Source organism: Oncorhynchus masou, chromosome 12, assembly GCF_036934945.1.
Source record: "Oncorhynchus masou masou isolate Uvic2021 chromosome 12, UVic_Omas_1.1, whole genome shotgun sequence".
NCBI classification, from domain to species: Eukaryota; Metazoa; Chordata; class Actinopteri; order Salmoniformes; family Salmonidae; genus Oncorhynchus; species Oncorhynchus masou.
In genome coordinates this window covers 67,611,794-67,629,370 of record NC_088223.1, presented here as the reverse complement: position 1 = coordinate 67,629,370, position 17,577 = coordinate 67,611,794, and the positions used below count along the sequence as shown (strand labels likewise).

The 17,577-nt window shown below is 42.8% G+C and overlaps 1 protein-coding gene across 1 annotated transcript in view; it reads right to left on the bottom strand.

Moving 5' to 3' along the window:
• The window catches only part of LOC135550702 (cytospin-B-like), a 151,246-nt gene extending 135,873 nt beyond the window's left edge, over positions 1–15,373 (bottom strand). The window contains exons 1-3 of the mRNA XM_064981743.1: positions 15,138–15,373; positions 5,520–5,696; positions 3,816–3,951 (exon numbers count right to left, since the gene is read on the bottom strand). Of these exons, the coding sequence (XP_064837815.1) occupies positions 3,816–3,951; positions 5,520–5,672 (289 nt within the window). The 5' untranslated portion in view covers positions 5,673–5,696; positions 15,138–15,373. The remainder of the gene's footprint in view (positions 1–3,815; positions 3,952–5,519; positions 5,697–15,137) is intronic.
• Positions 15,374–17,577: the final 2,204 nt, after the last annotated feature.

The following is a 17,577-nucleotide window of genomic DNA, read 5'->3' as shown; positions in this document are numbered from 1 at the left end:
AATAATTGTCTGTAGAGCTCCGAGACATGATTGTGTCAAGGCACAGGTCTGGGGAATGGTACCAAAAAATGTCTGCAGCATTGAAGGTCCCCAAGAACACAGTGGTCTCCATCATTTTTAAATGGAAGAAGTTTGAACCACCAAAACTCTTCCTACAGCTGGCCGCCCAGCCAAGCTGAGCAATCGGGGGGAGAAGTGGCCTTGGTCAGGGAGGTGACCAAGAACCCGATGGTCACTCTGAAAGAGCTCCAGAGTTCCTCTGTGGAGATGTGAGAAACTTCCAGAAGGACAACCATCTCTGCAGCACTCCACCAATCAGGCCTTTATGGTAGCCTTGCCAGACGGAAGCAACTCCTCAGTAAAAGGCACATGACGCCCGCTTGGAGTTTGCCAAAAAGCACCTAAAGGACTCTCAGACAATGAGAAACAAGATTCTCTGGTCTGATGAAACCAAGATTGAACTCTTTGGCCTGAATGCCAATGATCATGTCTGGAGGAAACCTGGCACAACCCTACGGTGAAGCATGGTGGTGGCAGCATCATGCTGTGACGATGTTTTTCAGCAGCAGGGACTGGGAGACTAGTTGTGATCGAGGGAAAGATGAACGTAGCAAATGAAAGATAGATCCTGCTCCAGAGTGCTCAGGACCTCAGACTGGGGCAAAGGTTCACCTTCCAACAGGACAATGAACCTAGGCACACAGCCAAGACAACTCAGGAGTGGCTTTGGGACAAATCTCTGAATGTTCTTGAGTGACCCAGCCAGAGCCCGGACTTGAACCTAATCAAACATCTCTGGAGAGAAACCTGAAAATAGCTGTGCAGCGATGCTCCCCATCCAACCTGACAGAGTTTGAGAGGATCTGCAGGGAAGAATGGGAGAAACTCCCCAAATAAAGGTATGTCATGTTTGTAGCGTAATCGCTGTAATAGGTGCTTCAAAAAAGTACTGAGTAAAGGGTCTGAATACTTATGTAAATGTGATATTTCAGTTTTTATATACATTTGGTCAATTTTGTACAAACCTCATTATCGGGTATTGTGCTAGATTGATAAGGGGGAAAAAATAATTTAATTAATATTAGAAAAAGGCTGTAACGTAACAAAATGTGCAAAAGGTCAAGGGGTCTGAATACCTTCTGAATGCACTGTCTCCGTGTACTTCACACTGTTGAGGTAGAAATCGGAGTATAATGCTTGTATGGAAGTCAAATCCAACACATGTTCATGTCATCGTCACCAGTCAACTGCATTACAGTTTAAAACGATTTACCAACATCACCAATTTCTGTATGCTAGCTATGCTAACTAGCTTACAGTGGGGCAAAAAAGTATTTAGTCAGCCACCAATTGTGCAAGTTCTCCCACTTAAAAAGATGAGAGGCCTGTAATTTTCATCATAGGTACACTTCAACTATGACAGACAACATGAGAAGAAAAAATTCCAGAAAATCACATTGTAGGATTTTTAATGAATCTATTTGCAAATTATGGTGGAAAATAAACTTTTGTTATTGACCAAATACTTATCTCAATACTTTGTTATATACCCTTTGTTGGCAATGACAGAGGTCAAACGTTTTCTGTAAGTCTTCACAAGGTTTTCACACACTGTTGCTGGTATTTTGGCCCATTCCTCCATGCAGATCTCCTCTAGAGCAGTGATGTTTTGGGGCTGTTGCTGGGCAACATGGACTTTCAACTCCCTCCAAAGATTTTCTATGGTGTTGAGATCTGGAAACTGGCTAGGCCACTCCAGGACCTTGAAATGCTTCTTACGAAGACACTACTTCGTTGCCCGGGCGGTGTGTTTGGGATCATTGTCATGCTGAAAGACCCAGCCACGTTTCATCTTCAATGCCCTTGCTGATGGAAGTAGGTTTTCACTCAAAATCTGGCCCCATTCATTCTTTCCTTTACATGGATCAGTCGTCCTGGTCCCTTTGCAGAAAAACAGCCCCAAAGCATGATGTTTCCACCCCCATGCTTCACAGTAGGTATGGTGTTCTTTGGATGCAACTCAGCATTCTTTGTCCTCCAAACACGATGAGTAGAGTTTTTACCAAAAAGTTATATTTAGGTTTCATCTGACATTCTCCAAATCTTCTTCTGGATCATCCAAATGCTCTCTAGCAAACTTCAGACGGGCCTGGACATGTACTGGCTTAAGCAGGGGGGCACGTCTGGCACTGAAGGATTTGAGTCCCTGCGGTGTAGTGTGTTACTGATGGTAGGCTTTGTTACTTTGGTCCCAGCTCTCTGCAGGTCATTCACTAGGTCCCCCCGTGTGGTTCTGGGATTTTTGCTCACCGTTCTTGTGATCATTTTGACCCCACGGGGTGAGATCTTGTGTGGAGCCCCAGATCGAGGGAGATTATCAGTGGTCTTGTATGTCTTCCATTTCCTAATAATTGCTCCCACAGTTGATTTCTTCAAACCAAGCTGCTTACCTATTGCAGATTCAGTCTTCCCAGCCTGGTGCAGGTCTACAATTTTGTTTCTGGTGTCCTTTGATAGCTCTTTGGTCTTGGCCATAGTGGGGTTTGGAGTGTGACTGTTTGAGGTTGTGGACAGGTGTTTTTTATACTGATAACAAGTTCAAACAAGTGCCATTAATACAGGTAGTGGAGGACAGAGGAGCCTCTTAAAGAAGAAGTTACAGGTCTGTGAGAGCCAGAAATCTTGCTTGTTTGTAGGTGAGCAAATACTTATTTTCCACAATAATTTGCAAATAAATTCATTAAAAATCCTACAATGTGATTTTCTGGATTTCTTTCTCCTAATTTTGTCTGTCATAGTTGAAGTGTACCTATGATGAAAATTACAGGCCTCTCATCTTTTTAAGTGGGAGAACTTTCACAATTGGTGGCTGACTAAATACTTTTTTGCTTTTGCTATGATTGATCCAGTTTTAATTATTTTATTTTTTAGCCATTTTTCTCCCTAATTTCGTGGTATCCAATTGGAAGTTACAGTCTTGTCTCATTGCTGCAACTCCCGTACGAACTCGGGAGAGCCGAAGGTCGAGAGTCGTGCGTCCTCCGAAACATAATCCAACCAAGCCAGCTGCACCAATGTGTCAGCGGAAACACCGTACACCTGGCGACCTTGTCAGCATGCCCTGCGCCGGGCCCGCCACAGGAGTCGCTAATGCGCTATGGGACAAGGACATCCCTGCCGGTCCAACCCTCCCCTAACCCAGATGACGCTGGGCCAATTGTGTGCCACAGACACATGGCTATGATCCTTGAGCACAGCCAGCACCTCCCTGAGCAGAAGCAGAGCCGCCTGGTCGACTTGTACAAGGAGGTGAGGCACAGGTTTCTCTTTTACAGAGTGACAGTGAAAGAGACCCTAGATAGACTCATACAAGAAGAGAAGAGAAAGGCTTGGGTGTGAGTTCTAAAATCAGTGGCTCTTTTCTAATGAAGTAATGTGAATGCACTATACCCATGTTGAATTACATTGTTGTAGTAGTAGTAGAAGTAGTAGTAGTAGTAGATAAGATAAAATGCGATAAGTGAAGTTGTTATTTCAGTATGAATACATTGCATAAATAATACATTTGAATTTAACCATAAACAATTATGATGAGTCTTGTGTGTGTGTGGTCTGATCTATTTTTAAAGTCAGTTAAGAACAAATTCTTATTTACAATGACGGCCTGGGAACAGCAGGTTAACTGCCTTGTTCAGGGGCAGAACGACAGTTTTTTCCTTGGCAGCTCAGGGATTTGATCCAGCAACATTTCGGTTACTGGCCCAACACTCTAACCACTTGGCTAACTGCCAGCCCTATGGTCTATGGTCCCCTACCTGAGAGGCTGCGAGGTCTTGCGTCAGCCAGGTCAGAGATGGCCCCTGTAGTGACAGTCTTCTTCATTCGGGAGCCTGTGGCTACTGCCCCCAGGGCAGGCTTGGCCAGGGTGTCATCACTACTGGCTCTCTTCAGCTATTAGACACACATACAACATACAGTCTGTGAGGACAGACACTGGGAGACGAGAAGTAAGTACAGGGAGTGAAGATTTAATGGACAAAAGGACATATAACAAAACAAGAACAGCGTCTGGACGGGGGAACAAAACGACACTAATGTAGACACGGGAAAGAAACTGAGGAAGTGACAAATATAGAGGAGGCAATCAATAAAGTAATAGACTCCAGGTGAGTCCCATGAAGCGCTGATGCAATTAACAATTTTTTATTTAACCTTTATTTAACCAGGTAAGCTAGTTGAGAACAAGTTCTCATTTGCAACTGCGACCTGGCCAAGATAAAGCATAGCAGTTCGACACATACGACAACACAGAGTTGCACATGGAATGAACAAAACATACAATCAATAATACAGTAGAAAAAAAATAAAACAAAGTCTATATACAGTGAGTGCAAATAAGGTCAAATAAGGGAGTTAAGGCAATAAATAGGCCATGGTGGCGAAGTAATTACAATACGGCAATTAAACACTGGAATGGATGGATGTGCAAGTAGAGATACTGTGGTGCAAAAGGAGCTAAATAAATAAATACAGTATGGGAATGAGGTAGATAGATGGGCTGTATACAGATGGGCTATGAACAGGTGCAGTGATCTGTGAGCTGCTCTGACAGCTGGTTCTTAATGCTAGTGAGGGAGATGGGAATCTCCAGCTTCAGTGATTTTTGCAGTTTGTTCCAGTCAGTGGCAGCAGAGAACTGGAAGAAAAGGCGACCAAAGGAGGAATTGGCTTTGGGGGTGACCAGTGAGATATACCTGCTGGAGCGTGTGCTACGAGTGGGTGCTGCTATGGTGACCAGCGAGCTGAGATAAGGCGGGGCTTTACCTAGCAGAGACTTGTAGACAACCTGTAGCCAGTGGGTTTGGCGACGAGTATGAAGCGAGGGCCAGCAAACGAGAGCGTACAGGTCGCAGTGGTGGGTAGTATATGGGGCTTTGGTGACAAAATGGATGGCACTGTGATAGACTACATCCAGTTTGCTGAGTAAAGTGTTGGAGGCTATTTTATAGATGACATCGCCGAAGCCAAGGATCGGTAGGATGGTCAGTTTTACGAGGGTATGTTTGGCAGCATGAGTGAAGATGATAGGTGTGCGTAAGGATGGGCTGCCTGGTGCCCTCGAGCGCCATAGAGGAGAAGCGGGAGCAGGCTTGACACAGTCACGGATTAGGAAACCACAGATTACCTTACCAATTGGAAAACTACTAGTAAACTACTCAATCTACTAGTATGAAATTGTAATAGCACTCGTACTGTACTATAGTGTGATATGTTGTTAGTCTATGCTTTGTGACACCCAACCGAGGTCAGAGTGTCTGCAGGAGATGCAGAGGTAGATTAATGCAATTGAACATTATCAAGTATCTAAATGAACAGAGTGGCTCTTAGACAAAGTAAAGGGGTGGTAACTTGCCCCATCTCCCTCCTACCTGTCCCACTTCCAACCTCCCACCATTCATTAAGGAGATGTTGGGTGTGTTCAGTGGTGTGAAGTTACTCTCCTGTCTGGTATAACTCACCCTGCTGAGGCGCAGGTCTGTGGCCAGGGTGTTGGAGGACCTGGATGTCTTGATGCCTGTAGCTGTGGTGGAAGTGGTGAGGGAGACTTGCTTGGCCCTCTCTTGAAGCCCTGGCTTGGGTAGCCCCACCTTGGCGGAACCCCCTTTCAGCATGGCTCTGTCTGCTATACCTGCAGCCTACGAGAGAGAGAGAGAGAGAGAGAACAGGGTATACATATTATTATGGATACATGGGTATGACAAAAATGCTTCAGTCATTATGACCTCTGCTGGTTTAAATTAAATCATTTCAGTACGGGTTTACTCTATTTAGCCTATTTCAATAAAAACTATTAAACATGGCCCTCAGTAGTAGACATAGTATTCCAGATCCACATCAAAATAATGTGCAGGACAATATGTACAGGAAAAGAGTGCTACATCTAATCAAGTAGACCTTGGGTACATTTGGTATAGTTGTAAAGAGAAAGGGCCTATGTATCTGAGACAAGAGAGAGTCCAGAGTGAAGGGGTGGTTAGAGGATATGGTGCTGCAACTGATGGCATAACAGCCTGTGCTAAGACATACAAGACACAAGTCAACATTAGGTAGTCTGAGCAGAGTGAGAGGGCAGCCAAGGAAGTGAGACGATCAGCCCCCCGCTGGTCAGGACACTTCCTGTTACAGAACTGAGAAAACACAGCCTCCTGTCAGATATCCTCCAATCAGATATCCTTCGACACCACTGGGACTGGGAAATCAAATGTAACACAACACACCCAGATCACAGCACACTAGTTGGTGGTAGGTGGTCTGGATTCACTTAACCAGGGGAATACGCAAATTGGAATTCAATCATATAACATCTAATTTTGAAGCACAAAAAAAAGTAAATTACACAATACCATCCCGGACATACCTTAGGAGAACATTTTGACATTCACCATATGGTTAGTGAGAAAGTCCACATTGCAAATGTACGTTCCCTTACTAGACGTCTGACAAAGTTTCTAAAATTCACGGACGGCGTCGGGCCGTGCAGCAGGGCCGGATCTTCCAGGAAGTCATCAAACAAACTCTCTCGGACATTCGGTTTCCGTTTCATAATTATAAAAAAAACAAAAAAACAATTCCGCTCTCCCGGTAAATCCCACAAGAGGGCGAATGGAATCCTATTGCAAATGCACAAAACATCACCAATCACAACGTGGCCTTATCTCCTAAACGGAAAAGATTTCGAAGACGAAACTTGGTGAGCATAGGTTTGGCATAATGTGCAGTTGGCCCCGAACAAGATGGCTTCTAGGCCTCAACGGTTTTTGAGTTATGGTCATTTTTCTGGGATTAAAGGTCAAAAAGTTGACGCTTCACGTCAAAGTAAATGAACCTATGGTGTCAATAAAAAAAGAATCAGCCATTTATCTATCGTAATTTAAGAGAAATCATACAATGTAAAAAGTTACAAATCCAGTTTCAGCGTGTTCAGACGAATCTATTTGAATTGTGTTTCCAAGCTATGCGAGATTTCTGTGATTTTCTGAAATAACACACACTCATTCAACCCTCTGCAAATAAGTCAGTTCTTAACATAAAGACTTAACTCCATATTCTATAAGTGCCTACCCCAAGTAGGATATGTGTTCACTTTCAGCTTCCTGTGTAAACCGGAAGTGCCTTAAAACGGTGTCATAGGTGCTGTTTCGAAGGGTTAAAAAGGTCTGATCTTTTCAAAACTTCATATGTGTTATTAGGCAACCCTCATGAACTGTAAATCAGTAATTTCTCCCAACAGATGTCAAAGAAAAGCTCTCTCTCTCACACATACAGCGATGGGTAACGATGCTTCGAGGGTGACTGTTGACGTGTGCAGAGCGTCCCTGGTTGGGCGCGAACCTATACTGTTACACCGAGTTCAACGAGATGCCCCGCTAGACCGTAGCTTGCTCGGCCTGAGCTCATAATGAAGCCTGGCCCTAAATTGCAGGTGCTTTTGGGTGACAGCGGGAGAACAGTTAGGGTGAGAAGCACAATGAGACCTCAGGAACATTCCTGAGGTCCTCCCGATCTGTGCAAGCCTAACCTTGACCATGTGGCATTAACCCTTAACAGTTAAAAGAAGGTGTTTACATCAAACAGTTTTCAATGACTTCTCTCCCCATCGGAATACATTGCCTGCACCCCTAAATTCAACCTGAAGCCTATGTAGGTTATGAATGTCTTATGAACCTGTCTTCCATGACAATCCATCAGGCCACTATGAGGTCCACCTGTGTTGATTCTAAGCTTCCTGAAGCAACCGGAAGTCATTAAAATCACCCTAAAGTGTTTTGCCATACCCAACCTGCAGTTTGTGAGAAATAGTGCATTCAACGCTGTGTAAATCAGTCAGTTCTTAACGTATAGACTTAAAACTCTGTAAGAGCCTACCCCAATCAAGATATGTGTTTACTTATAGCTTCCTGTGTCAAGCGGAAGTGCCTTAAAATGGTGTCATAGGTGCTGTTTTGACGGGTTAGAAAGGTCAGATATTGTTAAAACTTCATATGTGTGATTAAGCAACCCTCATGAACCGTAAATCAGTCATTTTTCCCAACAGATGTCAAAGTAAAGCTCTCACACACACACACACACACACACACACACGGATGGAGTGACAAAGGGCGGTGCTTAAAGACACACAGAGCCTGCAATGGCATTACCATATTCTCAAGGCTGTGCCGAGTTCAATGAGATGCCCCGCTTGACCGTAGCTCGCTCTGAGTGCATCGACCGTGAAAAAAGTAGGCCCAAAATTAAGCCTGGCCCTAAATTTAATTTGCTTTTGGATGACAGTGAGAGAACCGTTAGGGTGAGAAGCACAATTCGACCTCAGGTACGTTCCTGAGGTCCTCCCGATCTGTGCAAGCCCAACCTTGACCGTGTGGCATTAACCCTTAACAGTAAATCAGGGTTTTTTGATCTCACAGATTACAATGACATCTCTCCTTATAGGAATACATTGCCTGCTCCCCTAAATTCAACCTAGAGCCTATGTGGGTTAATAATGCCTAATGAACCTGTGTTCGATGACAATCCATCAGGCCAATATGAGGTCTTCCTGTGTTGATTCTGAGCTTCCTGAAGCAACCGGAAGTGGGTAAAATCACCCTAAAAGTGTTTTTCCACACTCAACCTGATGTTTGATAGAAATAGTGCATTCAACCCCGTGTAAATCATTCAGTTCTTAACGTAAAGACTAAACTCAGGATTCTGGAAAAGCATACCCCAACGAGGATATGTGTTTACTTTTAGCTTCCTGTGCCAACCGGAAGTGCCATAATTGGTGTCATAGGGGCTGTTTCGAAGGGTCAGATCTTTCCAAAACTTCATATGTGCGATTTGGCAACCCTCATGAACTGTAAATCAGTCATGTCTCCCATAAAATTTCCAAGAAAAACTCACACACACACACACAGCTTGGACGGAGGGACAGAGTGTGGTGCGTAGAGACAGACAGAGCCTGCAATAGTTACCTTTGTTCAAACTATTAAAGACCTAGAGGTCTGAAACTTTAGAAACATGTTCTACAGCTCAGGTCGATAGTGCGTGGTGAGTTATGTGGCTCTAGAAGGTTCCTTGACGGACAAACAGCCTTGTACATTTGCAATGACTTCAATTCATTTTGACCATTACGAAAATGACGACATTTAGTCCCAGAGTCGCAAGACTAGGTCCATTGAAACCGGCTCGGCCCATAAAGACGGACCCCAATGTTTCTGTCCGATAGCTCATTCAAGGACTCCGTAGCAAGGCATGGAAAAAAGTGGATTTTCAGCACCAATTAAGCTCGGGCACCGAATGACCTATCGAGACGAAACTTGGGATTCGGGGTCGCCTCAGCTAGGCCTACATATAATGTCAGAACTGGACCTGCAGCTAGAACGTAACTACGTGTTTTATGGTTTTATTATGGTTTGAACAGAAGGCACTGTGAATTTTGGGCCTGCTCTGAAATATGCGATAGTTTGCTTCTAAACGAGTTCGAAAAAGTGGATGTGGTGTCAGTTTGCATCAGTTTGGTGTCAGAATGTCAATATGTTTAAACAGTGAGATACCAAAATGACATTCTGAAATCAACACCAACGAGCGATGGAGAGGAACCACTATCACTGCCCGACCATCCCGAGTTCATCAGGCCAGTCAATTTTGCATTTCTGCAGTATTTTTGTGCATGATAAATTCGTGATGGTAAATGCACATTGAAACATACTGCAAATGCACAGCCATGCACATGGTGATTGGAACAGATTACCAGGAGCACATTTTAAAAATGGTTTGTAATGCCATTAGGGGTAGCAAGGGGTCCACGGCTGGGTAGGGAGCACCCCCCACCCGTGCCCATCCAATAGGGGGCGCCCCACTCTTTACTGTAATGACCTGTACCACTGTTCGCTGTGGAACTGACTCATTGATTTGAACCAAGGTGGGGAGGTGAGGTCTCAGGGAAGTGTATCCCAATCATTACTGACTAACACGCACGCATAACACACTCACACAATGTTAGAGTGAGAGTGCCTGTGAACAGAGATACCCAACACTGGTGTCCTCCATCAATAAAAGGGGTCGGCTGAGTGCAGACATCCCCTTCCCCCACTCTCTGATCTAAATTATTATAATTCTTGCAGCATTTCCCTCAGCGTTTACTTACTGCAGCACACAGTATAGACCTCAAGTTAACATTTACATTGCAAGAAGTCCCATTTAGATTCAAATTGAGTGGTTCTCCAAGGTACTTAAACCCTACAATGAACAAAATAGCTGGATAATATAAATAAATTGCTGGATGGATGTGTTCTTCAAACATTAACAATTAGTCTACCTCTAACGCTGCAAGGCATTTAGCACATTTAACGTGACATTGTACAAGCAGCCCACATCCTATTTTAGCCCAGTCTTTCTCACAACCTCCAGGGGTGTATAATGACAGGCAGCCTGAGCAGGAATTAAACAAGCTGGCTTCACAGCAAAACCATCTACCCAGATCTGAGTTCAAATGGTATTTTAAATCTTTCAAATAGTTTGAGCTGGTCTCGAGTTCCAGGTGGGCGGGGGTTTGCACTTTTGGTACTTTTCCCTTAGTTCCATTACGCAGGGAAAGTTAAATCATGTGCACCTAAAGTTTTTCATAGACCTCAAATACTATTTGAATCCTTTGAACCCAGGTCTGTTGATTGATAGAAGGTGGTTGTCTCCTTAGAAAAGTTCCCACTGCTACCTTTTTATAACATTGAATTGTAATTAGAGAACGCCTGCAGGTCCTTACAGCCTTATCTGATTATCTGTGCACTGTGCGTGTGTGTGTGTCTGTGTGTGTGTGGTGTGTGGCCCGTCATATGATGTTGCTGTAGGGCCCAATATCATCCATCCTCACTGGCCTTTTCACAGACAAGTCTGGTAATGTACCTCAGCTAGATAGGCCTAACCATTGTCACATGTATAAATCATATCCAGGTTAGTAAAACATGTTCAATGTTTCTAGAACATGTTCGGAACTCCAAGATGAGGAAGTGAGACCAAATTGAGGAATAGCAAAGAGCTGCTTTTAAATGTGAAAAGGTGAAATTGAGAAATGGCAGAAATTGAGGAAGCAAACACTGAGGTAATGTCTATTGAATAGTCACAACGAGTTAGCCTATCTTTACAGAGAAAGACTTATCAGCTAAGATGTTTTAAAAGTACTCCACTATGTGTAAAACTCCCTATGAAAACACTGACCTTGTCTCTGTAGTACCCTGACAGACACATGGGCCTAATTTGTTTCCACCTTCATAGTAGCGTTTAGTTTTAGTTTTCCTACTGCCGGGACACAGCTATGTAAAGACAACCTTTATTGTTCCTCAGCAGAGACAGAAGGACAATTAGGCCTACTACACTGGGAGTGTGTCCGACATCAAAATGACCTAATTTCAACAAACCCAATGTTATATAAAGAGATCGAGAGGGAGAGATAAAGAGCGATAGCGAGAGAGAGCAAGAGGCATTTTACAAAACGTAATAGTCTTCCTGATGACAGTGGTTTTCCCTCATTTTGCTTCAAACATTTTCAGAAAACATACAATATTTCTCAGGAAATATGAGTAATGTAGCTAAATGGGTTTATGGGAAAGCTAGGCTAAATATGGCATTTGGTCAGCAGCATACCCACAAATTAAAAAGTACAATATGATTTATAGTTACCAAAGCCACTGCCCTAACTATTGGGTTGTTCTTCCCTAATTACATTGGCTATGACATCTAGGCGATGTAAAGACATTACAAATACAGAGATCTGATGGGGTTTTCTGTTGCAATACTTAGACATACGTAGGATCATAATTTGAGCAAGTTTGATATAGCATGAAACTAATCCTGTAGCAACAGGAAATGTAAAATATTATGTGGATTATAATTAACAGACATTTTTTGTAGGAGTTGATACATTTTTTGTTTGGGAAAATCAAGTCTGACATTTTAAAGTGGAAATTACAAACTTTAGAAGGCTTTTTAACCTTGAATACAATACACGTTCATGTGTGATCAAATTAAGATCCTACATCTGTTGGGCTAACAACACTCCAAAAGGCTGCTGAGTTTAGATAAGGAATGCTTGTGCCAACGAACATTTCTTATCAGTTTGGGATTAAGATGTGAGTGAAACACTTCTGAGACATCCTCTAATTCAGGGATGAGCAACAGGCAAGTAAACTGTATCAGTTCTCTATATCTGACAACTAGTATGGAACTGCGGTTCGGAGTATTGTTTCTTCATCATAATGTAGGCTAATGTATTCTCAGGGAATTTGGTGATGTTTTATTCATTGAAGTTGTTAGGTTTATCTCCTATCCTACATCCTGATATTACCAGGTTCTGACCACTAACTGGTTCTGTTCCTGCTATTCTGTGATATATTTTTTTATGATAAAAGGATAGTTCACCCAATAGCTGGAACAGCACCATCTAGTGGTCAGCATTTGGTAATATCAGGATGTAGGACGGGACATAAACCTAACAACTTCAATTACTAATTTCACTGAACAGGGGAAAAACATCACCAAGTTCACTGGGAATACATTACATAGAATAAAGAAACAATACTCCAATCCGCAGCTCCATACTACTTGTCAAACATAGACAACTGATACTATATACTCTATATACTTGTTGTTGGGGTGGGATTGGTGTGGTGTGTGGGGGGAGGTCCGTGGGTGGCTTTTGACCATTTCTTTGGATTCCTCATGTCTAAGTCATTGTTCGAAAAAAGTTTGGTCCAATTTAGATCTTAGGTTCTATATTTATTGAATATTATATGAATCCTGTACATAAAATGACCAATTTGGGTGCAATAAATTTGATTAATTTCTCAGAGATCAAATTGTACTTAAACAAAACAATATGCAGGAATGCTAATCTTATCTGTTTCTAACAACATAAACGATTTCAGAACAATCTGAGATGGTGGGTGTCGAAATCCCCTTTCTTGTGCTTTTGGGGTGGAACAACCCACCATGAATTCACCAGAAAATGTGTTTAATTTAGGAAATCTGTTCACTAAAGAGACATGCGATCATGTCTCCATGTAATCAAGGTATGGAATTATCGTTATTTTAGAATTACAATATTTTTTTGGGCTTAGTTGTGCTCAAATTGCAGTGTCCAAGTTATTATCCCCCCAACCAACAGCTCCGCCAAAAATTGTCCCACGGCTGAACCTAGTTGCCTTCTCCTGAAGGGGAGACAACAAACTGTATGGATAACATAGCTAGGCTATCCTTTTAACAACACACATTCAGTGAGTTACAACGATCAAACCAACACTTCTGATCTCACATTCAAAAGCAAGTTACCCTATGAAATAAGTCTACAAAAAGCTTAACTTCAAACGTTTTAGAGTCTATAATGTCAAACAGTGGGAGACCTCCCTCCATAAACTGTGTGCTGATCTCAAAGAGAAGGTATAGTAAAACAGGTTATGTGGGCGGGCTTCCAGTACTGTCTCTCTACCCAGTCCAGGCTCAGTGTCTCTGTCTTTGTCTGAGGGAGCAGATGTGCACAATTAGCCTAACGCTAGCTGAACATACTGTAGCTAACATTGGTGTGAAGGAACCTGATTCATTCCCTTAGCATCATCCACCGCCACAGTAAGAACATGAGCAGGGGGCTCCTGAGTCCTTGCTGGTCTCAATTTGGCAGTTGGTTGCAGAAAGGATGTTAGGTTGAATATTGCACTGCTTCATCACATCCTCTGATATGTGCTCCGCTACGCGGCACTCAACATGCTCAGCACTGACACAAATAGCCTTCATTTCTCAGAACAATAATAGACTGATGAGTTTCAGGAGAAAGTGCTTTGTTTCTGGCCATTTTGAGTCTGTAATCGAACCCACAAATGCTGATGCTCCAGATACTCAACTAGTCTAAAGAAGGCCAGTTTTATTGCTTCTTTAATCAGAACAACCGCTTTCACCTGTGCTAACATAATTGCAAAAGGGTTTTCTAATGATCAATTAGCCTTTTAAAATGATCAACTTGGATTAGCTAACACAACGTGCCATTGGAACACAGGAGTGATGGTTGCTGAAAATGGGCCTCTGTACACCTATGTAGATGTTCCATTTATAAAATCAGTTGTTTCCAGCTACAATAGTCATTTACAACATTAACAATGTCTACACTGTATTTCTGATCAATTTGATGTTATTTTAATGGACAAAAAATGTGCTTTTCTTTCAACAACAAGGACATTTCTAAGTGACCCCAAACTTTTGAGCAGTAGTGTAGATGTACACGGAGGGCGAATGTTAGTGGTATGCATGTCAATCTCTCCTGGCTCAAAGTTGAGGAGAGACAGATCGCATCACTATTGGTCTTTGTGCAAGTGTTGATATGTTAAAGGTACTGAACTGTCTGTTCAAACAGTTGGCACACAGTGCAGACACTCATCCGTACAACACAAGACATGCAACCAGAGGTCTCTTCACAGTCCCCAGGTCCAACAGGGGCTGGGAAACACACAGTATTAAATAGATCCATTACTACATGGAACTCGCTGCTACCCCAGGTAGCTCAAGCTAGCAATAAAACCAGATAAAAAAAAACAGATAAAAGAACACCTTACAGCATCACAAGGACTGTGAAGAGACATTTTTATACATTTTGTATTATGCATTTGAATTGTATTATGTAGTGGTATGTATATTATGTATTTTATTTGTTGTGTTCCATTTTCTCTTTGGACCCCAGGAAGAGTAGCCGCTGCCTTAGTCTTTAAATAATGTAGTCTTTTAAATAACCTAGAGTCCAAAGGAGAGGTACTGCTGGAGAACTATGACAAACAACATTAGTACTATAGCAGTGACTTCAGATACATTTTTTTACTGTTGGAATGTTAAAAGATCTGTGGATATTTGTTCTATAACAGATTTACGGATATGGTCATAACAAACATACATTTTCAAGTTCAACGGTTTCCTACAACTTTTCTCAAGCCTCAAATGACTTCAAAGTTTCCTGTTCAAAGCCTCCAATGCTCTGAGTTTCCCATGCCCCTGTAAGATCTCTAAAACATTGCTCAAAACAGTAACACTTAGGCTAGGGCTAGGCAGAGAAGAAGTGTACTCACAGAAAACGCACTGGTCTTGAGCAGCCTCACGCACAAAGTGTTTTGATGACTCCTTCCCAGAAGCTGACCCTGCCCTGTAAACAGTACCTCCCACTATAGAGGCACTGACTACAGACAGAGTTGAGCTGGACAGACTACACACAAAGCACTGCGACTGGAGGGCAATGCGACAGCCAGACCTCTGGTTCAGAGAGGCACTGAGAATGAGCAGCAGGGCCAAGAGCAGTTCAGCTGCCTTCACATACACGGATCAAGACACGGAAGCAGCCTGCCCCTGTGCTGGTTATGTGTGGCTCTCTCTCTCTCACTCACTCACTCACTCACTCACTCACACACACACACACACACACACACAGAGATGAAGTCTCCCTCCCTACTTTGACTATTTTTCCAGGCTGAGGTACAGACGGTGGGAGAGGAGACAGGAGACAGATGTTATTTTATTTCACATGATCATGTAAGATATTAACTAACTTTAATATTCAGCATTTTGTCACAAATTATTTTTGAAATTGATTATGGCATGTCTCATTGCTTTCTTTGTATCCTGTGCTTTGGTTCCCTCCCCTCAGGACACTGTAGCTTGTCATTTAATTCCAGCTACCTTAGGCTTAGATCATGTGTAGGAGAGATTGTAGAGGACACAACCACCCCATTGTATGGTTATATCACTTTAGAGAACTGAGTCTGTGTTGAGCCACTTCAGTAAGATGTTTTCTTCTTTTATTCATGTCCTTGACTATACCACTATTTTTTAAATCAAAAGCGGCAGATACCTTTTGGTGGACAACATTTCTCACTTCCAAATGTCCTGGCTGTGTTGAAGTGAAGTCCAAACACTAGGATAACACTGACAAAGCTCATCTTTGTCTCATAGGAAAATAGCTTTAGCTTCAGTAGAGAAGAGGGAGGGCCGAGGGTTGAACATTTGTGGTGGGGCCCGCATTTTACACATTTTCCAAATGTTCAAATTTGAAACGGTCAACCTATGACATGCCAAGGCCATAGAAAATGTGGGTAATAATAAGCTGGAGAATATTGCTGCACTGGGTTGTGATGCAAAAAGCTCAAGTTTTTTGTGAGTGGTAAAATAGGAAACCCTGACCACACCCCTGTACTACACTGTACAATACCACACAAAAGGTTGTTTTAAAGGCTGGCTAATGACTGAGAATTTTTTGAGAGAGCAGAGCAGGTTAGAGGCCCCACATCCTGTTTGACACCACACACAGAAACACACATTCAGATTTAGAGCAGGATTAAGCCGGTAGTAGGAAGCTCTCTCATCCATTTATATGCAGCTGATACAGTCTTATACTCAGCCCCTCCCCAGATTTTATTTTAAAAGCGAAACATACAACACCCGTTTGCCAGTCACATTCTGTAAAACGTCTCCACTTTTCAGTTTGCTGCAGCTAGCGACTGGAATAAGCTGCAACAAACACTCAAACTGTACAGTTTTGTCTCCATCTCTACATTGAAAGGCTCAATAATGGACAGTCATACTGACACTTGTGTCTGCTTCGTATGATGTAATGTTGTCTGTACCTTTTTCCCTTCGTTCTGTTGTCCGTCCCTAACAATGTTTGTACCATGTTTGTGCTGCTACCATGTTGTGCTGCTGCCGGTTGTGTTGTGAAGCACACCTGATTCAACTTGGCAACTAATCATCAGGCCCTCAATAAGTAGAATCAGGTGTTTTTTGTCCTGGGCTACAACAAAAATGTGTGCTGTTGGGGGTCCTCGAGGACTGGAGTTGGGAACCACTGTCATACAATATTGAGATTTATAACAAGTAGACAACTGACTCACAAGTCACATTGGTAATCCATGTCATCGGGCAACCACTATGGATTTACTACTGATTTACAGTAGTCATTAGTGAGGCCACGAGTCTGACAATAACAATGACCATAGGAAAAGATGCTCTCCCTGGTCACCCACGACTGCGTGGCCATGCACGACTCCAACACCATCATCAAGTTTGCTGACGACACAACGGTGGTAGTCCTGATCACCAATGGCGATGAGACAGCCTGCAAGGAGGAGGTCAGAGACTTAGCAGTACGGTGCCAGGATAACAACCTCTCTCTCAACGTCAATAAGACTAAGGAGCTGATCGTGGACTACAGGAGAAAGAGGGGAGAGCATTTACCCTGACAGGGCTGCAGTAAAGCGGATTGAGAGATTCAAGTTGGCGTCCACATCACTAAGGACTTAACTTGGTCCACACAGTCGTGAAGAGGGCACAAAAAGTGCACAAAATAATCTGAAACACAACCAAAACAAACTGCAAAGGCATCCAATAAGTTTGTTGAGTCACAAGCTTGATGTAATCATTGTGTGCTAGGAATATGGGACCAAATACTAAACATTTGACTACTTTAAAACATATATACGTGAACTTGTCTAGATACTTTTGGCCCCCTGAAAATGGGGG